Consider the following 25,369-nt stretch of genomic DNA (forward strand, 5'->3'; position numbering starts at 1 on the left):
CGGGGCTGGCAGCGGTGCCCGGGGCGCGGCCACGTGCCCTGTGTGACCGCGGCTCCCGGTGCCGCTCCCGGTGCCGCTCCCGGCTCCGTGCGGCTGGCAGCGGGCTCTGCGCGGTGCCAGCCGGGCTGCGATGTGCCAGCCAGCCAGCGGCTAGCCGTGGGCAGAGGATTTCTCTCTGTAAAAGCAGAAAACCGCGATTGCTTTTTGACCATGCAGGCAGTCGTGCGTGTGTGTCGACTTCAGTCACGCAGAGGGACATAATTAGCTTGGGAGGTATCGAGGAACCAGGGAGGGCAGATACCGCTTAGTTAAGTTTAGCAAAGGATAAGAAATAAAAGAGAGATGCTTTCGCCCTGCCCCCTCCCCCTGTGATCGTTTGCCTCCAGCTGCAAGGATGCTGTTGCTCGAAAGGGGCTGCTGGAGCTTTAAGAGCCGCTCCCCCCCCTCCTGCTCCCGACAATGGTCTGAACCGAGCTCTGCTTCCCAAAGCAAAATTTGTAATATGCCATTTTTCCCATGGATGCTTCTCCTCTTGGCTGCTGACGAAGTGACCGAAGAAAATGTTGAGGTGCCAAGCAGCGAGACTTGCCGGAGGACGGGTGCGGGGGCTTGGGGTTCCTCGGAGCAACGCCTGTGTCACCATTGCTAGGAAGATGGTCCAGGAGTGCTCGGCTGTGTGAGTCCCCGCTCGAAGCCGGTGGAGACTGCGGTTGTTATTGATCAAGTGAAATAGCAGACGCCGAAATAAAAGATACTAGGTACTGAACCTTCTATTTCTGAGTTAGACCTTCCTTCCTTAGCCCCTATATCCTCGGGGGATGAGGTGCAAATGCAAAATCTAGCTGTCTGCCTCTTGCTGTAGTACTTGTCTGGTATTTAAATGCATTTCTATAATGGGAGTTGGGGGATTTCAGACTAAAAATGTGAAACCAACTTCTTTTTTTTTTGGTTGTGATTAAGGGAAGTAGAGGGTCAGAGGAAAAAGATACATAAAGATCAGATAGTTGGAATGAGTCCTTTTTCTAAGGTACTGTGCTGACCACCCCTCCTGTGAAGGAGAGCAGGATGCTTCTGTTAAAGGTGATATCATAGTTTAGTGGAGACTGGCAGGTAAGGAGTTAACTAGGAGGAGGAATATGCATGTAATGCCACTCAGACAATAGGAAGGATTTTCCTTATTGGAATTACACTGTGCTTCGAGTGATCCTGCTGAGGACATCTGAAGAGACATAATTGCAGTAAGATATGGTTTTATCAGTCACTATATCTATTTAACGATTTGGAAAAAATAGCTTGTAAATGCAAAATACCCGGAACAATCCAATGAAATGAGTTTTCAAGCTGATGTCACTGTGGACAGGCTAGAATGTATGGTAGGTAGATTTAGACTTCTTTTTCCTGCAGCAAAATTACAAGTAACTTGAAATGACTGCTCAACCTTGGTGTGCAAATCAAACATCAGAGTAAACAGAAAAGAAGCTTTTAAAGCCAGTTATGGCTAGAAGAGTGAGGGACTAAAATTAGATTCACATCTAAGGTGGTGGCCTTCAAGGTGAGCAAAATGAATGCTTGTCTAAGAGCCTTTGTCAGGCAGAAACCAAGTAGCTTTGTGTCTTCTTATTCCCAGAGCTTCCCAAGTGAAAGAACTCCATCTGGTAAATTATTTCCAGGCTAAATGAGATTGCAGAGGAGTTTGTTACAGTGTTCACTTAAATAAATATTTCCAAGACTCAATTAAGACAACAGAAGATGCCAAATAGGGTGGGGTCCAGTGAGAAGAAGAAAGACAACTTTTTCTTTTCTACTTCTATGGAATATGTACCACAGAAATTTCAAGTTGTCTTAGAGCAAGTCAGTATTGAGGACATACTTTGATACCTTGTCCATACATGATCATAATTGGAGAGAAGTTAATATAAGAGAGCTACTATCAATTAATTTGTTAAGGGAGTCCCTTCTGAAAAGAAGCTTTATAAAACTCTTAACCAAGGATGGCCATATCCTGTGCTCTGTGTAGGAATTTTTGTCCATTCCCCTTATCTGGATGTTTAAACTGAGCTGCAGAATTCCTAATTGAGCTAATACGGAGTTCACTCTTAATGGAGACATAATGCAGCTAATGCTATAGATTTGCTATGACATTTTTGCATGAAAAATCTTAATGTAATGACAGTGTAATGTGGTTACATTCTTTCCTCCTCTAGTAGAATGGATTACTTTAACCTGTAGTTGCTTTTTACCAGTTGAGCTTTGTGTGTTTAGAGGGGAAACTTGTTCGTGATTTCAGGTGATATGGTAGGCAGTGGTCACATAATATCCAGCATGCTCCCTGGTATCACATAACAGGCACTTGTGATATTTATGCGTTTGTTTGGAGGGAGTAAAATGACAGGAGATTGATGGCTTGTCTATGTTAGTGACTTTTCCAACCATCTGTAATGATCCAAACCCACTGAAGTCCATGAGAGAATTTCCATGAATTCGAGCATTTGCTGGATTAGATTCCATGCAAATGACTGGAGAAAACACTGAACTAGGAATCAATCAACCTGGAAAAGGCTTTGTAGTAGATGCAGTAGATACATGATGGACGAGAAAGATGATGTGTTTAGAGAACTTCAGTGTACTGCTTCTCAAGCTGCCATTGTGTATGGCTGGGTTGCCTGAGCACTCAGGTCCAGAGCTACTGTTAAAATAAGAGCCTCGGTTTTGTTTCGAATTGGAAGAGTCCTAAAATCATGACATTACCTAAAAGTCTATTTCTAGGGAGTGTTTATGTGCTCCATAGATTTCAAAGAAAGCAGGTATTTGTCAGTATCCTGGTCCCCCTTCACAACCTCTCTGGGGGTTTGGGATAGTTGCAGGTGCTATACAAGTTCTCTATGTGTTGCAGTTCTTGCAAGTTTTGGATGCTGTGGGGGCACCCTGACCAAGGGAATTGCAATGTCTGCTCTGTGGCTCAGGATGGATCTAAGGAACAGTGATTATGTACTTATAGTAAAATGCTGGTGATTTAATGCATCTTTCATTGAGGGGTTGCTTTACTTACCTTCAGGATACTGGGTAAAGTGATAAACTTTGAACTGTAGAAGTACTAACTTCAGTATCAATGAAGCTTTTATTTTTCTATTTAAAGAAAGAGAAACATGTTTGAAAAGTCTTATTTTTGTTGGCTTAGATCAGTCAAGCATAACTTTAGTTAAATTGTATTACTACAGGGCAAGTAAGCCTTTTTCTGACAAAGAGCACAAACTTTCCTTCTCTTCCTTTGAATTAAGAGGCATATAGTCATATAGTGCACATCCAACTTTTAATGTCACCTCTTTAAGTTGAAGAATATGTCACCTTGTCTATCCTGCCCTTCCTTTTCATTGCAAAAGAAAGCACTTCCTGGCTGCATGGGAAGCCTTAGCATAGAATGATGTACAGGAGAGCTCAATCAGTTATCATGGACTTCTGTGGTCTTGAAAATATGGGACAGAGGTGTTTAATCCACCACCTGTAGTTCTTAACACCGACTGGAAAGAAATTTCAGCTTCCTCAGTGTTCATTCTTTGCTGTATGTGTTCCACTCAACATACCTTTAGATTGAAGGAGATGAGCTCCAGAGGTTCCTTGCAACCCTAAGTATTCAGTGATTCTGTCATATCCTGACAGAGCAAGGTGGCTGTCCACTCACTAGTGGGTTGCTGTAGTTAGCTGGCCTGTACCTCACTTTCTCCTGATGACAAGGATGGACCGTTCAGGTCTTAGTTACCTGTTCCCCCTCTACTTCATTCCTCCCTCGACTTCTTTTCTTCAGTTTATTGCGACAAAAACCTGCAACTCTCTGCTGGCACAATGAGCTGCAGTAGCTTGCTAGATGCATGGTTAGACACCACTGGTATAACCAAGCAGGATTTGAGGTGTCAAGTCTTGGTAAAGAAATTCTCAGTAAAATCCGTCAGTGGGAATTTACTCGGTCTCTAAGAAGGTGCCTTCTTTTATGGCTGGGTATAGATACCTGAGTTTACTCAATTCAACACCATTCATCATTCCTTTGGAAAGAAGCAAAGTCTGTGTTTCTGGGTTCTTGGATTTGTTTGGTAGTTGATTCATTTGATTCCTATCCCATGGGATTATTCTGTGTGGAAAGGACCTTTGTAAGTCATCTGTGACAACCCCTTGCCCTGTGCTGGGCCAATGCAAAATAAGATTAATCTACTCACTGCAGTTTTGAAAGATAAAAAGATTATTAGTGGTAACTGTAATTTTCTGGATATTAAGGCAGATATTTATGCACTCGAATTTTGTCAAATTTAGATTTTGTAACCTTACCTGAAATTTAAGAGAGGTTAGTTTGCAATTTAGAGTTGTGGCAAGGCAATTCAAGGTTTCTGTTTTAAACTTGAGAGGTGGGATGCTAATGCTTCATGTACATTGTTGATTGTCTTTGCTTATTCTCTTTTTTTTGTCACTGTCAACTCTGAATTATTTTTCACTAATAGGACTCATCAAAGAAATGTAACTGTAATTGCCTCATAGGAGTTGACAGGAATGTACAGATTAGGGAAAGGGATACTATGCTGCGATAACAAATACCTGAACATAGGAGCTGGTGTGTGCAGACCAAGTGGAGAGACTTGAAGATATTTATGCATCTGATTTTCAGTGTGCATTCAGAGTTGAATGAGAAACTAACAGCCTATTACACTGTGTAAAACCAATTCAAAAGAGTAGAGGGCTCATTCCAATCTATGATCTTTTGGGGCCATTCCTGGGCATATGGTTATATTCCATCAATCATATGACAGGCTGATAAACACAGTTAGAAAACATGGAATATCCAGATGTCAATTTATGAATGTGCTTGGTCTTTCCAGCAGTTATGGTTTGAAAAATCAACTTGTCTGAGCCGAGCCAGTTTTTGGAATGGTAAGAATGGAGAACAAAAAGAAAGCTTAATGGCAGTCCTTTATTAATCTTGTTCAGTTCTGTTCTGAGTAGAATTGATATCTACATGTAGTTCTACATGTAGAACTGAGTACCTGAGACAAATACCTGCTATGTATGCACAGATCTGTTCAGCTGTACATTTATCATGTAGTCCAGGATGCAGCTTTGATTCATGCATATATAGGGTAAGATATCTGAGTTTTTTCAGAAGTTATGTAAATTCACAGGTCAGCCACAAAAGTATGTGTGGCATGGGAGTTCTGGAGTGTAATAGAAGTGGGCCTGCCAATATCCTTATTTCGATCCTTTTTGAACTGCAGCATTGAATGTGGCTGTGTCTCCCTATTAATACAATTGAAAAAGAAATATATTTTTCACAGAAAGAATGACTTATTCTGGTTAATTTATTAGAGAGATCACTTTCAGTGTTTAATGATTGAAATCCTTCCTTTGTAAAATATACTTCAGCTTAACACAGATTTATGGTCTGTGATAAGTGGGGAAGAGTAGGTAGATAGAGTGATTGCTTCTAATTTAATTGTATGAAATATTTCAACTGATTATATTATGAAACCAGACTAAAAATTGTTGGGGTCATGGAGGCTTTTAATCACCAAATTTAGGTTTCAAATTCAAATTCAAACAGTAGGAAAATCAGAAATGGCCCTCTTTCCCTACTGGAAATTTTAAAATACAATTCAAGTCACTCAGGATATCACCACATAGTGATTGGACCAAATTGATCATAGCAAAACAATTTTTATTTTATGTTTTAGCATGAGTCTCTCAGTTGTGTCTGTCTGCATGTGTTGTCTTGGTCCTCTATGTGCTTCTGGTGTATACAAACTCAATTCCTTTCAGTGATAGCTAAACTGGGAGCTGACTCTTAAATTTAAATCTCCTGACCCCATGTGTGAACCACATCATCCTGTGGTTAGCCAAAGGTTGACTAGTACATGCACACACCATCAGAAAGCTCAGGAAACATCAAGAGCTCTTGTAACTCTGTGACATAATTCACTTCCTATATAACGATCAAAATCATTTGTGCCCTTCTATTTGTCCTCAGCTTCCAATCTTATACTCGTGGATTGTGATCGGTCTATTTGCTGACCCTCCTCCTCTGTTTCTGTGAAGCTCTTCCTCTGCTTTGCCTGTCCTAGCTTTTGCTGCAGTCCCTCTAAATAAGCCTTCTTTCTTTTTTTTTTTTCCTTAATTTAAAAATTCTTCAAATATTCTCAGTATTTTGATTCTTTCCTGCTATCAATCAGGAAATTCATAAAAGGTGTAATAAGGTTCTGGGGAAGTAGCTCTATTCTTCAGCTTGTGTTTGGGGGCAATGCTAAATGGTGGCTGCCTCAGGTCATTGAAAGCATCTCCTGTGTTGACACATGTAAGAATGATAAATGCAAAAAAAGTTTAAAAAAAGGAAAATGAAAATGCTTTTCTAAAGGCAAGAAGACACAAATCATAGTAAATTGAACCGCACTACATACTAGAAAGGCTCTAAGAAATTTTTCTTCGAAAGCCCCACAGCAAACCTCCAGTTGATTGAGATTTTGTTCTTTTATTTATGGCTTGGTGACCCAGGAGCACTCTGAGAAGCCATATTTCCTTTAGAGTCGTTTGGGGTCCTCATGGGCCCCCACAAACAATCTGTGTGAGGGCGTGGTTCAGGATTCCCATATATCCCACTCCTCGCTGTTGCAAGAGTCAAAGCGTCCCTATCAGCGTTTCTGTCTGGCTCAGATTAAAAGATTGCTTTACTGTGTTTCTTTCCACTCTCAGGGTGAGGGAGGGAGAGGATGTATGTGGTTCCAATGGAATAATGGCATTGATCTCTGAACTTCCAGAAAGTGATGTACATCACCAGGCTGACTGCAAGAAGTGCTGTACCTTTTAAAGATTCTCCTGGGGCTGTGAGCCGTGGGAGAAAACTTCCAAATAGCAACTGCCTACACCAGGAGCTGCCCACCCATTCCCTGCCTTCTCTGCTGTCTTAGTCATAACCCAAGTTTGTTACTTCTGCTGTCAGAACGATGCAGTCCAGGCATTCAAAATAAGAGTAATGCATGGCCCCCTGCCTTCCCTGTACGCAATAGCCGAGACGGACAAGATGTGATAGTAGTGACATGAGCATTCATCTCATGGATTCCCTTTCTACTCCACAACCACTTACATATATGGCTTCCCACATCCCCATAATGACTTTAAGAGGTTTCCTATCTAGTTTGAATGCAAGGGGCTGAGGTAGCAGCAACTGTCCACACAGAGGTTTCCCTTCCTCTTTTCACAGTATTCCTGCAAACTTGTACCACTCTCACTCTGCCAGAGCCTGTGTGCCAGGGTAGCAAATGCTGTGCCTTTCACACCAGAAAACGATTTGCATGTGTAGGACGTTGGAAGTAATTTCTTGAATGGCAAAGCTTCACCGATGAGAAACCCCTGGGACAAGAAGTGTGACCCATGAGATGTTGATGATTGTGAGACAGGAAGAGCTCAGTGATATCCAAATTGTTAACTTTGCTCTTGAAGAATGGTCATGCAGAGACCATGGTCTCTGGCCACCTGCTGCGTACTGAAAAGTTATGATTGAACTGAACAAGTGGCAGATGGCCTTGGAATTTTTTAACTATCCCTTTGCTCACTATGAACTTTTCCATCCCAAACTGGTTAGGCACAGGTGGGAGCTGAGTGGAGACTGGTGATGGCCCCTTGCTGAGTACAGTGTACTAATATGATGTTGTGAGAGGTTCCTGGAGGCAAGACAGGCTCTTCTGGCTGGCATCCTGCATCCTGAGGTCCCTGTGGACAGTGGACAAAGCAGTTAACATCAGAAAGCTCTCCCAAGAATTCCCAAGGCTTCTCCCTGTGTATGAGCAGGGGGTTTGAGATTTACATAAGAAGCTTTGTAGCTGAAGCATGGGACTAGGTGATGCTATTTGCTCTGCTCAGGACAGATTTAAGAAACAAACTAGAGTGGTTCTGCTTCTGGTAATTCAATTTGCACAAGATATCACAGGGATGTAATTAGCAGAGTTTCTAGTTCTTGACCTCTTACTGAGCAAGCTCACTGGAGAATAATTTCCCCTGAGGATGGGAATAACTAGATAGAAAAATAGATTAACCTGGCATTGTTAAGGCAGCATGATACTGGATCAATGGTTAGCCTGAGCTGTACTGTAGAATTGCCTAGAGGAGGACAAAATCTGGCATTTAGTGGCAGCTATTGACATCAATAACAACAATTCAACAATGAAATTAAGTAAGAGAAGGGAGAAAAGCAACGATAAGGGAGACTACAATTGCAGAAGAAGTAGTTTCTGTCATTTTAGGAGAACATTATTTCCAAAACTATTTATTTAAAATATTCTGTAACACTCCATATTTTTCCAGTCAGCCTTCTTTAATTTTGGGAAGCACATTCAAAGTCTTTGCTCTGTGGAAGTAGTCACTGTATTTAATCCCTCTCTATTGACCATCTGATTAACATTGCACACCAGTTTGAAAGTGGGAACAATGCAATAATCTACTAACTGTGTCCATGCGACAGTTTATTCCTCTTATGAAATATCCTCAAATGTGTTCTCTACTGAAGAGCTCTTCCTTGATTTGTGTTCTTTTTAAAGAAATGATGTGTGAAGTGATGCCAACGATAAACGAGGACACCCCGATGAGTCAACGGGGGTCCCAAAGCAGTGGCTCGGACTCGGATTCTCATTTTGAGCAGCTGATGGTGAACATGCTGGATGAAAGGGACCGTCTCCTTGATACCCTTCGGGAGACACAGGAAAGCTTGTCACTTGCACAGCAACGCCTACAGGATGTCATCTACGACAGAGATTCCCTCCAGCGACAGCTGAACTCAGCACTGCCTCAGGTATGTAGTTAATAAAGGTGCTCTTTTTTTGTTTAGGTTCACTGATCTTTTACTTGATACCAATTACTTTAACCCTAATCAGTATGTATTCCTTGAGATCCAAATTTTGCTCCCATTGATGTCAGCTGCAGGACTCCTATTGAATTAATACTACCTGGTTTGGCCTCTCTGGGACCTCTTTTCATATTTAAAAGTAGGAGTAATGCTGTTGACTTGAAGGAGAACAAGATGAGGACTGTAGCTACTGGTTCTTTTGGCTGTTGCTCTAGCATTTACTACAGGTGAGGGATCATTTAAAAAAAAGATCTAATTGTAGAAATAAAGCAAAAAGAATGAGAATGTTTTCTGGATAAGAGTTACTAATAAACAACAAATAAAACTGACCTATGTAGATTAAATAAGGTACTACAAAAACCCACAAAAACAACTAATACCTTAATATTTAATGAAATTAAATTTAAATATTTATATAAATCTCATTATCTGAAGTAACCCTAATCTTTTTTAGGAACTTCAAAATGAACTATTTCAATTAAAATACTAATGTGATATTATATTTCAATATTCTATATCAATATAATTGTTTCTTAGTACACTAGAATTAAAAGCAAAGAAACATCTTACTTCAGTCTGTCTATGTTGCCAGAGGTTGGAAAGATACCAATTAAAAATTCAGGTTTTCTCCATGCTTTTTAATTCCTGTCTCTCAGCTGTCACTTATTAGGAAATGTGACCACGGGGCCTTGGGAGGAATTATGTCAGTGTGTGGTTGGAATAAAGAGGTAATAAGGATGAATGAAACGAATAAGAAAAACTTTAAGGACAGAAGAGGAAAATGACACCCTCTGAAATAAGGAACAGAAGTTGTTCAAGGGCTAACCTCAGCAGGTTTTTGAAATATCTTGGGATTAGACTAAATAAGAGTGAGAGAGACTGTAATTGTTTGAAGAACAGCATTAGCAACTTGAGCATTAGCTCCAGACAATAAGAATGCCTGTAGCTGTCTTGTGACAAACAAAAAGTAGTAGCAATGATCTTGATGTACTGTAAAATCAAGGTTGGTTTCTTTTTCTCCTTTTTGCATTTTATTTGTGGGAAGTTTTAGCTACATTTGTACAGGTGTCTCTCCATAGAAGAGTGAAAAGAGTAAGTGAAAGACAGCATACATTTTTTATTCAAATATTTACTGCTGGAAATCCAAAGGAGAGAGGATGCTCTGCATCTGTGAAGTCCCATTCAGCGCGCTGCTCAGTGTGCAGAGGCTCTCTCCACTGAGCCCATAGTGAGGTACTTTTGTTGAGCACTAGCAGGTGTCTAAGCCCTAATGATTCTGTCTTGCATATGCAGAACTCCTGCTAAAATACTGGAGACTAGCTAAGGAAAATACTATTCAGCATAAATGTCATACAGAGCATAAAAAAGAATTCTAAGGAAATGGATCACAATAGTATTTTATTCTTTATTTTTCTAGTAAGAAATAAAAATTAAAATCATACTGTGTTATGTGGTTTTGAATGATAGCTACACACCCCCAAAAAGCAATTGATTTGTCGGGTGAACACTTTGGTTTATCATGAACCATTACGAATGTTTGTTTCAGGCAGCATTCATCCTTATGTCTAAGACAGATGTAGATTTTCCATATGAGAAACTGTGTGACCCACTGCTTACACTTAAAAGAAGAATCAGGTTTTTTGTCCATCAAATATGTTTTCTAGATCTTGATGTAAGTGATTAAATTCTGTAGAAATCTGTTCTTATAAGTACAGAACACTGGCTTAGTAATATAACATTCTAGTAATAGAGTCTTTCAAGAATGTGATTTTCACATCATTGCCATACTATTTAGTTTCAATTCTGGACTTGAGATATTCTACATAGTACTTTTATTGTTTTTTGGTTTATGGTTTTATGAATGGCAAGCTTGCCTTGTTAACTGCCTGTTAGAGCCTTCTGAAAAAATACTACCTAATGGAGACAAAGAATTGTCTCTTCACTCAATTTAGGAAAAGAATATATAAATATAAGATATCTAAATGATAATTATCATATAGTTTCAATTTGACATCTAATGAGTCTTGCTTTATCAGAATTTATTCTTTTAGCTCTTGATCCCTCGAGTGGTTTCCAAAATTCAATTATTTCTTAGTATTTGCATAGTGCTTTGGGTGTAGAAACTGTGTATTGACACGCTTATATTCCAAATCATTTTTGTTAGGACACTGTTTTTGCTTATTGTCTGTTTAACTGTTGGCAGTGAAAAATATGTTCTGGAAAAATCATTAGACTTGTAATAAATAGAACCTGAACAAAAAGAGCTGGCATGAAAACTCAGCCATTGAAAAATCTTGTCTGATGGGAAATAGGAAATCATAAATAACATTAAATAGGAAGGTTGCATTATTAGTTAATGCTGTTACAGCTGTTAATGCTGTAGCCAATGACTGTAAATGTCTTTAAGTTTTTATACTGGTCTGCACTACAACAGAGCAATGTATAATTAACTATGTCTTTCAAATCTGAGTTACAGAAATACAGTTATCATGCTAAGTGCTATCACTGAAATAAATTTTATTTCCATTAGATTGGCAGTCTTAACTTTATGAACATCTGTGTGTAACTGAACAGCTATTTTTAAGGAAGGAGGGGAAAAGTGAACAGAGAATTACAAATCAGCTAGTCTAAATAAAATAACAGGGAAGACTTTAAAACTTGTTTTGGAGGAAAATCTAGTAACATGACAAAAATCTAACTTAAAAATATGACAAGGGCTTATCAAAATTATCTTTATACAGAGTAGCTCATTCTTTTGAACCAGAATTTTTAAAGTGGGGAACTACAGCATCCCTAAAATGGTATCTTTTGAAGTAATCTCATTTAAATTATTAATAGATGGGAGGTGTGTAAGGAAAAGCAATATAAAAGTTAGTAAGGTAAGTAGTAAAAGAGACATAAAATTTTCACTTATAGTAGACTGACAGGATGGAAGGAGAGTAGTAGTAGTTAATGTATTTTGAGATCAATTTTTATTAATTTGAACATAAGAAGCAGCATGCTAGTGGAAATTTCAGATGACACAAAATTGGATTGAATAGGCAGCTAAGGGAGTATTACAATACACAAGAGATGGGATGGTAGTGCATGATACAAGGGTGAGCACCCTATATCTAGAAGGCAATAAAAAAGTTCATCACCTTCTAGGTAACTGTAGTAAAGAGGGATAATATATGATTTACAATGGTGGTAGGCAGCAAGTGGGAGGTGGGAAAATGGAAAAATTGAGGTAAAAAATGGAAAGTACCATTTTGAAATGTCTTATGTAAGAGACTTCTGTTGGAAGCAGGTAAATATTAATGCAGTTAAACTAAGGGGTGGTTTGTACCTTATTTTCCTGAGTTTTGACTCAATAGTGATTGGGAGTCAACCTGAAACTGAAAGAGATTAAGAAAAACACTGCTAGAGGAAAGAAGAAGTAACTAATATCTTCTGCCTGAAAAGACTAATTGAAGTTTTCTTATTTCTGGGGAAACTGATTTGAGAGGGACCTTGAGTGATTTCATAGATTTTCGTGGAGAGACAGGAAGATGGAATGAGAAGGTGAAGGTGAAAGAAATGTTTTAAACCAAAAATAATGTTGATGAAGAAATAAATTATTATAGGGTACCATGAATAAAGATAGATCATTCATCAAAAGAAGGTCTTGAATTATGAAGTAATGGCATCTTTCTTAGACAAAGACATGGTGAAAACCCCAAACTGTTTTCAAGATGAAGCTGATATAAAAGACATTGTATGTCATAATACCTTTGGTTAACCTGTGAACTTAACTCAGAACAACCCTTCAGGTTCTTTATTTCAGACTTTATTGTGGAGATATTCAAGTGATCTTGTTTATTCTTCCCAAAGCTTCCTGTTGACAGTGGAAGCCTCTAAGGAAAGTGTATTTGGGTCTGCACGTTCCTCAAAAACAAGAATTTATTGCATTTAGGTCATGACTCTTGAGTCCAGAAAAAAAAGAATTGCTAAATACAATGAACTACACTGTAATGAGGAAGCATCTCAATACGTAATAGTGTGTTTTTACTTTATTGGAGAAAAATTAGGTCTTTTACTATAGCATAAGAAAGTGTTCTGCTAAAAAGGTTAGGAACTAACTCTGTTTCTGAGTGCTAGAAAGGAAAATGTTCAGTTACAACTTTCTCAAACAAATTTAACCATAATCTTCTCTAAGCTAAAATGTCTAGAAAATACCATCTTGATTAGTTACCTTGTAAATAAACTGGAAAAACACAGTGTACATCATTGTAAGACTTCGAATGACACATAGTTTTAAATGTACACTGGTAAACAACACTGAATGAGTCTTGCTTTTTAGTTGTTTTATTGTTTCTTTTAACCTTTCAGGAGTAATTTTCATGTTATGGAAGATATTACTTAAATGAAGATGTTAATAAGTTATCACTCTCTACTCAAGTTTATTTTGTTCATTAATAATGTACTTGCTCAGTGATTTACTTAGAAATTATTATTCACTGAATAGTTGAGGTTGGAAGGGACCTCAGGAGGTCACCTTGTCTAGCTTGTCTGCTGCAGCAGGGTTACTAAGAACAGGTTGCCCAGGACTGTGTCCAGATGGCTTTTGAATATCTCTGAGGGTAGATTCCACAGCCTCTCCAGGCAACCTGTGCCAGTGCTCAGTCACCCTTACTGTAAAAAATAAAAAATGTTTCCTGATGTTCAGGAAGAACAGACTGTGTTTCCATTTGTGTTCATTGTCTCTTCAATATTACATTACCAGGAAGTCCTGACCTGATCCTTTATGGTAGCAGATTTTTTTTAATGGCTATAAATCTTTTCATGTATTGATCATCAGAATATGCACATATGGTATAACTTTTTCAGTACTGTTGGCTGTCACCAGTCAACTCATTTTCCTCATGCTCTAGTACAGTTTCCAGGAGGATCTGCTCCATTATCTTGATGGTCACTGAGATGAAACTGACTGGCCTTCGTTTCCCTAGATCTTCCTTTCTACCCTTCTTAAAAATTAGGGTTACGTTTCTGCTTTTCCAGTCAGTGTGGACTTCACAAAGTTGACACAGCTTCTCAAATATGATGGATAATGGCCTAGACACTTCATCCACCAGTTCCCTTAGGACATGTGGATGCATCTCATCAGGTGCTATGGATTTGTGCACCTTCAGGTTCCTCAGATGTACATAATCTCAAACCCAGTCTTCAGTGGGTGGTTCTGCATTCTCCCAGTCCATGCCTTTGCCTTCTGCGATGTGGGATGGTGTGGCTGGAGCACAATGCGTAGTTTGCATGGTTCTAAACAGTTTAACTTATATGAATTGAATTCTTCTATGCATGGGTATAAAAGCTCCTGTCTTTAAAATAGACATTATAAAACTAAAGCAGTCCAGATATGTTATTCTTTGGTGGAGATAATTGAATAATTTATACTGAGAGAGACCATTGGAGCTCTATTTTCTTTGTTTTTTAAAATTTAAATTGTTCATTTTCAGTGAGTTTGAATATGTTGTGATTCGAGTGAACCTCTCTGGTGGAGATCTAAACACCTAGTTCTAGCTCAGTTTAAATTCTTTTGAATGTTGCAATTTTTTAAAAAAAATCTGCAATAGATATTTTTGTCAGCACTGTTTGCAAATCATTCTGGATATAGATATTAAAATTGTTTGAAGTGTGGAACTGCAATACTAAAATGAATCCTTTGATATCCTCTGGTACCCCATAGATTTCTACTAAATTGTAATTGTTAGCTACAACAATTCAGTAATAAAATCAGTAATAGAAATATAGTGGTAATCATTAAGGTTTTATTTGATCTAATAAGATACCACTCATTTAGAAATGCTTACTAGAGGCATGATAGAAGGGAAAAACCAAAGAGGGAAATGTAATGGCCTTGTTTTATTGAACCAGTTTATGTAATTTGATCAATGTTAACCTTTAATAGGATTGTGATTAGAGAATTTTGTTGATAGACTTGCAGTTTCTTCCAATACACTGAGCAATGAATTTTTTACTGCCAGACACAAGAAAGGTATAGGGAGACAATAGTGAGTCAGTAAGGCCTCATTCTGACGTTGTGTTTTCTGTTTAGAGGTGTGTGCATATAGTACATGGATACAAAACAGTGGCATCACACAGATACATATGTAGATACAAAAATTGAATAGCCCCACAGAAATAAATACACAGATTTAAACAGTCATAATTAAAATAGGCTTCATTTATTTAAGAATGGACATTTGCTGTTTGGGTGAAAATAATAGCTTGACCCACAGTATTGTTTTCAAAACAGCTCTTGTTCCTATGATGAAGATGGAATGATGGCTTTTTTTTACTATTTATTTCTTTCTGGTTGCGCTGAAGAACATAGAGTACCAATGGCATCCTGTATATTTGAATGAATAATCAGTACTTTTCTAAAGTTCTAAAAATATCCTCGTGTTGAAGGACTTCTGTAAGTTCTCCATCTATTTTTTTTTTTATCTTGCAAGATTATGCATTTTTCTCAGATTTTCAGGGAATAATTTAAAAATAATTCCAAGCAGTGAAATGGAGATCTGAGTGAAATGTGTCTGAGGTGAAAGTTCCACGTTTTCTGTCTCAAAAATCCAGTGATGTACTCTGCATTCATGTGTGAAAACTAAAGCTTCACCCAATGTTTGTTTCTATACCTGAATTTCCTCTATTTTATAGTTTTGCGGGCTACTGAATATAAACATGTTAATTTTCAGGTGTTCTGAATCCATGCAGTTTCCACTAAAATCAATGCAAGCAGCAAGTCTTTGTGACTGCCAAAAGCAGTTTAGATTACTAAATAATAGAAATATTTTCATGAAGAAATTGGGATGGTGCTTTTTTTGCTAATTATCTTAGCTGTTTGTCTCAAGATATTAACACTGAGGGGACCATATTGAGAGGTATGCCAAAAATCAGGTACTAACTATAACTATTAGTTGTAATAGAGGATACAGGATTTACATGTATAGAGGGAAGACAGAGTATCTGGAAATTGAAGAAAACTTGGAATTATAAAGTTGCAATGGTTTAAGTCCAATACAATGCTGAAGTATTACTTGTGTCCAACCTAACAAATGTTTAGGAAAAATTTAAGGTTTTCCTTCCTCAGTAGCAGAACATATAACAGCACATGGCAGTTCTTTTTTCCACATAAAATTGAATGAAAGTTGTTTTCGTAATGTTAAATACCCATTTTGTTCTGGTGGGTGACTCCTAACTAATATCGGTGGTTTACGTAAGACAGTGCTTTAGCTGGGTACTCTCTGGACTGTTTTTCTAAAACTGTCATCATATTCCCAACAAAGCCCAGTTAAAGGTATAGTTATACATACAAGTAACAATTTGAATTGAGTTTATTTCCTTGTTGTTGTGAAATTCTGTGTGTTCAATAGCATACTGCAAATAATTATAAGCTGGAGATTTTCTCTTAAAAGCTTTGGACTTAATAAATACTTGATGACTGAAGAAGACTGATGTAGCAATCCAGAAGAGGAATAAAATGTGGTATGGGGAAAAAAAGACAGAAACTTAAATATTTAGAGGAGGAGGAACATGTGGTGAATGCCTAAAGCAATCGTCAAGACTATGTACTCCCATTTCACTCTGTATCTGCTTCATAAACATTGATATCAATTATTTTAGCTTGAACCAGGTACATCAACTGCTACATTAAGTATTGATGGCTCATTATCTGAGTGTTTCAAAAGACACACAAATATAAGAAAAAATATAATGGTGCTGGTCAACAGAACAGAGCACAGGTGGTTGTCCAAGTCCCTATAAATTAAGCTGTTGCCATCAAAACTGTAGACACTGTAGTTTTAATAACAACCATAGTCATGTTTTTTTCCCCTAGTTTTCATAACAACTATAGTGATGCCTCTCAGTGTTTAAGAAGCATTTGGACAATGGCTTGAACAAAATGATTTAACTTGGTCAGCCCTAAACTGGTCAGGTAGTAGAACTAGATGATTATTGTAGGTTTCTTCTAACCAAAGTGTTCTATCCAGTTACACAGTGAGGAAAATCTGGGAAAAATAATGCAATTCTATAGAGCTTGAATTTGATAGTTTACTTTTTGCTCATGTCCTTGAAAGTGGATGGTAGAGGCTGAGACATCATCCAAGAAGATCTTGAAAACATACTCCCTTCTTCTTAAGTTCTCTATTGAAAGCAAAGGAAATGCAGAATATTTAAGAATGTTTGTTTGTATTGATGAATATGGATCTTTCATATGATCTCCAGGAATCTGAACTTCTGTGTATAGAAGTTAAGGGCCAGGTAGAGTAGTAACTTTATTTTGTGTAGTGTAACATTTCTATAGTCTACTCAAGAATCTGCTCCAAATCATCATTTGCTGAGTATATCTTATCCTTTAAGTTTTTTCCTATATAGGATCAGATTATAAGCATTTTTTGTTTTAATGATTGTTGGTGAACTGCATTCTTTACTGGGTATGAGTTCTAAAAAAATCCCAATTATACTGTGACAGTTGATTTGTTATGACAGTCAGTCATATGTCAAAACTGAAAATATTAAATAAATCTTGGAGACTTACAGTAAGGTTCTTTGTTGTAGGTTGGTTTATTTGAAATTATGAAGTAACCAAAATTACAGATTTTTTTTTTTTCCTTCTATGGTATTTTTTTAATGATGCTCTAAGCAGAAGGGAATATAGAGTTAAATAAAGGGAAGAACCAATAAGGAAAAGATAATGAACAAGTAGATAAACCATACTTCTGTATCAAAGGGACAGAATTCTCTAAGAAGGGTAGAGCAAAAGTCAGTCTACACAGGAAGTAAAGCCCTAGACCAGAGTTCATGAAAATCATATGGAGGTTTTCCCAGTTATTTCAATCAATGATAGAACTAGTCCATAAAGAGCAAGTAGTGAAGGAACAAGTTGAGCAAGGGGACAGAAAGAGGCCTGGGGATGATGGTGACAGTGGGTGAACATGAGCCAGTGTGTGCCCAGGTGGCCAAGAAGGCCAAAGGCATCCTGGTCTGGATCAGCAATAGCGTGGCCAGCAGGAGCAGGGCAGGGATTGTCCCCCTGTACTTGGCACTGGTGACCCCACACCTCCAGTTCTGTGTCTGGTTCTGGGCCTCTCACTCCAAGAAAGACACTGAGGCTCTGGAGAATGCCCAGAGAATGACAACAAGGCTGGGGAAGGGTCTGGAGCACAAGTCCTACAAGGAGTTCTGAGGGAGCTGGGGTTGTTTATCCTGGAGAAAAGGAGGCTCAGGAGAGAGGAGAGACCTCACTCCAGCTCCCTGAAAGGAAGCTGTAGCCACGTGGGGGTTGGCCTCTTCTCCCAGGCAGGAGGAACAGGATTAAAGGAAGCAACCTCAAGCTGAGCCAGGGAGGTTCAGGTTGGACATCAGGAGGAGTTTTCTCACTGAAAGGGTGATTAGTTGTTGGGATGGTCTGCCCACACCATCCCTGAAGATGTTTAAGAAACGGCTGGACCTGACACTTGGTGCCATGGTCTAGATGACAAGGTGGTGTTTGGTGGTAAATGGGATTTGATGTTCTCAGGGGTCTTTTCCAACCTAATTGATTCTGTGTTCACAAGTGCCCCTGGACATTCTCACTATCAAAATAAGACTCATGACAGTATCTGAAGTGCAAAATTCTAATTTTTGTGTTTTTTTCTTCCTGTCATAATGAGAAATTCTTTATAGGTATTCAACACTGAGAGAATTACTGCCTAAAAAAAAGATTTTTTATCCTGGAAAAAAAGGCAAAACTCCTTTCTTTAGTACTATACAAGTGCTATTTGGGGAAATGTGTTTTGGAGATGGAACTTGGAGATTATATACAGTAATTTCACGATTATAAGCCGCACCATTTTGACTAAAATTTTGGTCCGAACCCAAAGTGCGGCTTATAATCAGGTGCGGTTTTTATACGGACAAAGAACAAAAAGTTGCTGTTTTAGTTTGGAGGACAGGTGTCTGCTGAGAAAGTCAGGAACTTCTCTTTGAAATGGAGAATGTAAACCCCTCCCTCCAAATTATTATAATTTTGAAATCAAGGGGCATTCAGGCAAAAATATAGGAATTAGGCATAACAGTTCTTTTCTAGGGAAATTAAAATAGAAATACAGTACTACAAAGAAACAAACTCCAAACCCTGACAAAGTCAGAGTACAAGCTGACACCCCATCAGGCAGGGTGTTGGTAGCAGTCCCATTAAATGGTGGCTGCATCCTCTTGCAGTGACAGATGTGATTCAGTTGAAGCAGTGCTCCTGTACAAGGTGCAGTTTCCCTCTGGAGGTCCAGTGGTGATGTGGAGAAATCCGGTTTTCCTCTGGAGTCCAGTGGAGAAAGGGAAAGATAAAGAACAATGTCCTGCCTGCTTTCAATGGATGGCCCATTAGCAGAATATCTGCCATTGAGATAAGGATCACTGCTCCCACCCTCAACAGATGGTGATAGAACAGATACCTTTTATCACACTCTGTAATGTGCGGCTTATAATCAGGTGCAGCTTATATATGGACAAAGAACGAAAAGTTGCTGGCGCCCGGAAGTGCGGCTTATACTCAGTGTGGCTTATAATCGTGAAATTACTGTGTACTAAGTTTGGGTTTTTCTACTTCCTCTGCTTAATATCAGGCTGACATTGGAAATAATAAATATTCAAGACATTAAGATATACCGAACGCATTTGCAATGTTTTCTTTTCTCAAAGGTCAAGGATGAATACTATCTCATAATTGGTGCATAAGCCTATTGTCGTATATCTTTGGTCAAAATATGTAAAGAAAATTCTTCTGAATTGGCAATACTAGGTTTATGAATAATTTCTCCATTAAATTAATTTTTCGTTTGCAGTAAAATCTTGATATTAGAAATATTAAAAAAAGGTGGGGTATTTTAAGATAGAGAATTTCTTCCTGTTCAGTAATTGATAGACATTGATATCAGATCCTTGCTTCTGAGAGGATTAAGAACACATTGTAGATTGTCCATGCAAAATTTTTCTGTTGTCACTTTTCTACAGAACATACCCTTAAGTAAGAAGGTAACCTGCCTGCCTTGTCTTTTTCCATGAGTCAGTTGTGACGCATGATTGTTGTACATCATCTTCCAGAAAGTGAGTTATTTTGTGAGTGTAAGATGTGCTATGTATGAAGAACTGTGACATAAGTCAAAGTCGCAGTAGATATTATTGGAATATTTACATGGAAAGTTGTACATCAGCAAAATTTTAAATAGTTTGTGACATCTTCTGTTTTGAAAAGGATGATGCTCTACATGCTGAAGTTAAATAACATATTTCTTTTTCTGACAGGGTAGTAATTTTTAATGTATTAATACAAACGATATAATTTGTTTTGGCCATAGTATCCTTCAGGATCCTTCTTTTAATTTATATTAGTAAAATCCATATTTGTCTCTGTTGGACACTTGAGGTTCTTTTCCCAAATCGGACCTTTTTCCCAAAACAGTTCTTCAGCTTGTGCTTTCTGAAAGAAATTGTTTTCATAACATACAACTTGTTGGGAACAGTTTTCATCACTCTTAAGAATGGGTTTACCAGGACTATAGATAAAGCACTGGTGGCTGAGCATGCCCAGTCTTTGATGAACTACCATTACTGGAGGAGTTCTTATAGTAATAACACATGTTCTGATAACCAAGAATTTCTATTAAAATTCAAGTGGTTCTGCAGAAAATTTTATACTGATTTTTATTTTTAAAAAATTACAAAATTAATTTCATTTCATAATCAAACTGTAAAATATGATTAGTTTTCTAAAACATTTTTTAAAATCATACATTGCATTTTCAATGAAAGAGAAACTCTTTAAAATATTTTCAATCTTTAATTCTATCATTTTAGAGGAATATTTTGGAAACATTTAATTCAAATGCATCTTGGAAAAACAATTTTTTTAAAAATGTAGAATTCAGTTTTGGCAGCAGAGTCTCCATTTAGAGAAGAATGAAATTATTATTATCTAAAATTACTGTTTTGACAGCCAGACCTATTTTCCAGAGCTTTTCGTGACTAGGTTATTGTTTTTGTTAAGAAAAAAAAATAGAAAAGTTAGACATTTCTTAACAGACATTGAAACATTTTTTATGTTAATGAAAACGAGTGAAATGTTTATAGTTTTCATTTATAGATAATCTTCTACCTTGAATCTGCCTATTTAAAAAGGAAAAAAAGCAGCTTCAGCTAGAATAAAACATTGCACCTGAAATGAAAAGAAAGTTTTGGGTTTTTTTCAGTTTTTTGTTGTCAATGAAAGCAGAAAAAAATTTGCTCTGTAATGGAGAAGGTAAAAGCAATCTGTTAGAAATTAAAACAGTTAATTGGTAAATACTCAAAAGAACAAAATCATTATGAATATGGTCTATTACTTAGTATTCTCTATTTACTATTGTCTATTTGTGAATTCTTCTTCCCTATGAAAATATAAAGGTTTAGAAAGAGGAGCAACTAGGACTCTGGCTAGCCGTTCACACTCCAGTTTTAATAAGGATTACTTTAGGACAATATCCACATATGTGAGGTTTTTTGTCTTCTGTTATAAGATATATAATTCATCACTACTTCATGTAGGTGGGAAAATCTGCTCATTTCTCTTCTGTTTTAGTAAAAGGACACATGGCAATTATTTTGCCTCCCACAAACATTCCAGTTCCAAATATATTTATGTTTGTCTCTATTCATTGCTTGCGAGGAAAAAAGATAAGAAAATACTATGGACTGGCTTGATCTCATTAATTCTTTTTTTTTAAAGCAAAGTATTTAGAAAAAAATGAGGGCGTGCTTCTATTTAATTAGTTCTTGTTCTGTAGTTTAAAATAAAATGTTTCCTCTTTTTAAAAGAAAAAAATGAACTCAGCCTATATGCCCGTATAAATTGCCAATATTTAGGTATTTTGCACCTGGTTTATGTAAGAAGCTTCCCGGAAATTATTTAAGGAGCTTTATGTGCTTGCTCTCATCTAAGCAGTCTGGTCTCCTAACCCTTTGTCTCCAAAAGTAATTAATGCACTGCATTTGACATCAGTGGCTTTATTTTTGAGTCAAAGTCTAATGTTTTTTCTACTAATACCATGGCATATACAAATGGCTGGGAAATCTGATTAATATTCTGTTTGGGATTTCAGAGATAATTGGCCTTTAGGACCTCCAGGAACTGAATAAGGCCATTTCTTACCAACTTTTGTATAGACAATTGTCAAAGCTTATTCAATCACATTCGGTTAATGTGGAGTTCAGCAAACTAAAACTGTACCTTATAGTTCCTTCCACATTTTGGTCATAGTAGGAACTAAAAACCTGATTTGTCGTTTAGTAGCTATGGGGTGTTCAGTATTACTGAGCACATGGAGGCAAAAGAAAGCGAACAGAAAAGTTCACTGTGGTTGAATGATTTGCAACTTCAGCAAAGTGGTTGGAGTACGCAGAGAATAACAAATAGCATGGTTTCTAAGTTCTTGCCTTATGGCATTTTGGTAGAGTTTAGTTTTAACTAATTAAAGCAAGCTGTCAATTTACATCTTAAAATATAACATGAAGTTTAATTTAACGAAGTTATGGAAATAAGAGTGATATTACTGCAGAGCAGTTTAATTTTTTTTTTTTAATACAGTTTACTCTGGTTTTTTGTTGGTAGAAATACTTTTGAATGATGAAATTATTAATTTGTCTATCTCTCCCCTATAGAAGGTGCTTCTTTTCATTCATAATTTACTGTCTCTGAAAAACTGAGGAACGTATTTTTTCCTGTTTCGAACAGATAAACATTGCTTCCATGTTTACTTTCAATAAAAAACTAAAAATTTATTTACACAAGGTTAATCTTTATTTCTTAGGACTGAGGAGCAATTGCATCAAGGAGTGAGGTGACAACCTGCTGTAGATAATTTTTTACTTTCTTTGTTCGGGTCACTCAGCTGGTGGAAATGTTACAAGAAAATTGAGAGTGATCTTACAACTGCATTCAGTCAGAGATGAACAAATTGCCTTTGTAGACTGCACATGTGCTGTTCTTGTTCTAAGCTGTCTCCTTGTCCTGCAAAGTGAAGCTGAAGGTAGTGAAGCAGTTCATTTTTTAAAAGGAAAAAAGTCTTACATAGCCTGAAGCCTAAATCTCACATACATTACATGGGTAAACCCCCCTTAACATCAACCACGATTGTATAATTTTTGAATTCAAAATGAAAAATGTGAGACTATATGCTTGGGAATCTGTAAATGGGATGTAAGTGCACAGTGAAGAAATGAGACTTGTTAAAAAATACACTTGCCTGTGATTTATAAAAGTTCAGGTGTACTTAGGTCTGCCTCTGATGTACTATGAAGCCATAGGTCAGTCATTTTAATTTGCTGTTTATCAAATCCATTAAATAATTTCCTTTCAGTTTCTTTATATTCTCAGCCCATGCTTTAATCTATCTGGTCATTCATTAATTTTCACTGTCACTAAAGAAAACAGAAATTGTCCATACATTATGGTGCACATTATTCTAATTTCTTGATATCAAACTATGTTCAGATATACATTAGTCTTTAAAAGAGAACAGCAGAGTGATATTCACTCACTGTTTGATAACAGGCTGAAAAAGTGTTTTAATTGAAACTTTGAGATGGTTTTTGAAGTAGATTATTTGGACACTCTCATATGAGATTTCAGAATCTTTTCTTATTCAAACACAGGAGCAGAGATTCATCAAGAAGCCTGTTTTAATAAAGCTTTTAAGCAACTTTTGAAAGGGGAGTTGGGAGCAAATTGGTGTTAACAAGTAAGGGAAGGATAACCTGTGCACCAACCAGGCAGGTTTAATGCCAAGTCTGTGTGACATTAAGTGAAGCTCAAATTTCTGATTTAGGCTACAGGCAAAGAAGCACTGTAAGTTTTATGGAGTGGAAACTATTTATGAGATAGCTAAGGAAGAAGAATACTTAGCAAGTTTTCCTCCTTTCACCAAGCTTTCTCAGAATAAATGTTTGTATTTTAGTCTTTTTGCAAAAGTATTTTCTTTTTATATCTTGTATCTGTTCAATTTAGGTGTTTTTAATTTTTTTGCTTAATATTGGACCATAACCTTGGAAAAAAGGGAGTTGCTTGCTGTCTTTTTTGAACATCACTTTTAGGTTTAGGTGTGTAATATTTCTAGCCGTCTTAGAGCAATAAAAAGAACCATATATATGGTATACTGAAACAGCTGAAAAACTATAGTGTTCTAGCAGCATTGGTTAACCAATCTGCATGGGAAAGTGATTTGAATAGCTATTAAATGGGTGTATTTAATACAGAAATTAATTGCACTGATGCACAATCTTGCCAGATTTTTCTGATGTTTTGCTTAGTATGCAAGAATAATGCAAAAAAATAAAAGTGAGCTTTGAGTTATATACTTGTGGCATTTATGCTGCATATTTCATATTTTATTAGCAGTCCATATTTAGTGTGGCTGTGTACTTTAGATATTTACTGTAGATATTTACTATGTAATGATTTAAAAAAATATATAAATAAAAATTGAATAGATGCTTTTCTATCATATGGCTATATAGTGCCAATTGGCAACAAGAGCAGGGGCTTCCTGGGGATTCAGGGATCTGTTGAGGTGGGATCTGGCACCAGAGTCCATCCCACCTCCAGCCAGGAGTGGGACAGGTGAGAGTACGCACATATACTGTGACCTGTGAAAAGGTTTTTGTTGACTATGTTAATTTCTTTATTTTTATTGTTATGTTAATATGCTTTTTGATTTTTTTTTTGCACATTTCTTATTTGAAAGGGTAATTCAGAAGGAATTTCTCAATCCAGTTTTTACACTGACGGTTACATTCAAAAAGTATGATCTTGGAGGTTGAAGAAACTGGTGCACAGCCCATTTGACTTCAGCAGGATTCAAATACCTGCTAGGGCAGAGTTCTTCTGAAAAAGCAGGGGGCCTTGAGGATCTCAGACAAGTAACATTCATTGAAGTTTATGAAAATCTGAATTCTGTCCCACAGAGATTTAACAGTCATTTGGCTATCTTTTTAAACTCTGCTACCACAAATGTGATGAGTCCAATTTTATATGTAAGAATGACAAAACAGTATAAATTAGTGGATTTTGTTATCAATACCTAATTAGGTTGCAACTGTGGTTTGTTAGGGATGACAGTTATTACTGAGATTTTACAAAAAAATTGCTTCTCAACTAAAATTTCTTGAAATTCCCTCATATGGGAAATAAATTAGTCATTAGTATGTTTTGAACTTTATCACACATGATCTTACCTTGTGGTTTAGGGCTTAATGATCTGCACATGTTCTTTTGTTATAACAGAGATACTTTATGTAATTGACTGAAGAGATATAGTCAATGATTTTTACAGTAGTTGTTACATCAGGGTTTTAGTGGTTGTCCAACGTGCAGAAAGAAAGGACACTTCATTTCATGACAAAAAAACCAAAATCATCATGAGGCAAAATAGAGTCTTATTATCCCTACAAATGATTAAGTTTGATGTGTAC

At 37.1% G+C, this 25,369-nt stretch overlaps 1 protein-coding gene across 8 annotated transcripts in view; it reads left to right on the forward strand.

The window, feature by feature from the left end:
* The first annotated feature begins 428 nt into the window (after positions 1-428).
* Positions 429-25,369, forward strand: part of PPFIA2 (PTPRF interacting protein alpha 2) — a 289,892-nt gene continuing 264,951 nt past the window's right edge. For 5 of the 8 annotated variants that reach the window (XM_033056913.2, XM_033056914.2, XM_033056918.2 and 2 more), the window contains exons 1-2: positions 430-758; positions 8,565-8,815. In XM_033056913.2, the coding sequence (XP_032912804.1) occupies positions 8,567-8,815 (249 nt within the window). In that variant the 5' untranslated portion in view covers positions 430-758; positions 8,565-8,566. Of the gene's footprint in view, positions 759-8,564; positions 8,816-25,369 lie in introns of all 8 variants that reach the window. The other 3 variants (XM_033056919.2, XM_033056926.2, XM_033056917.2) reach the window with 2 other exon arrangements.

Source organism: Catharus ustulatus, chromosome 4, assembly GCF_009819885.2.
Source record: "Catharus ustulatus isolate bCatUst1 chromosome 4, bCatUst1.pri.v2, whole genome shotgun sequence".
In the NCBI taxonomy this organism is placed as follows: domain Eukaryota; kingdom Metazoa; phylum Chordata; class Aves; order Passeriformes; family Turdidae; genus Catharus; species Catharus ustulatus.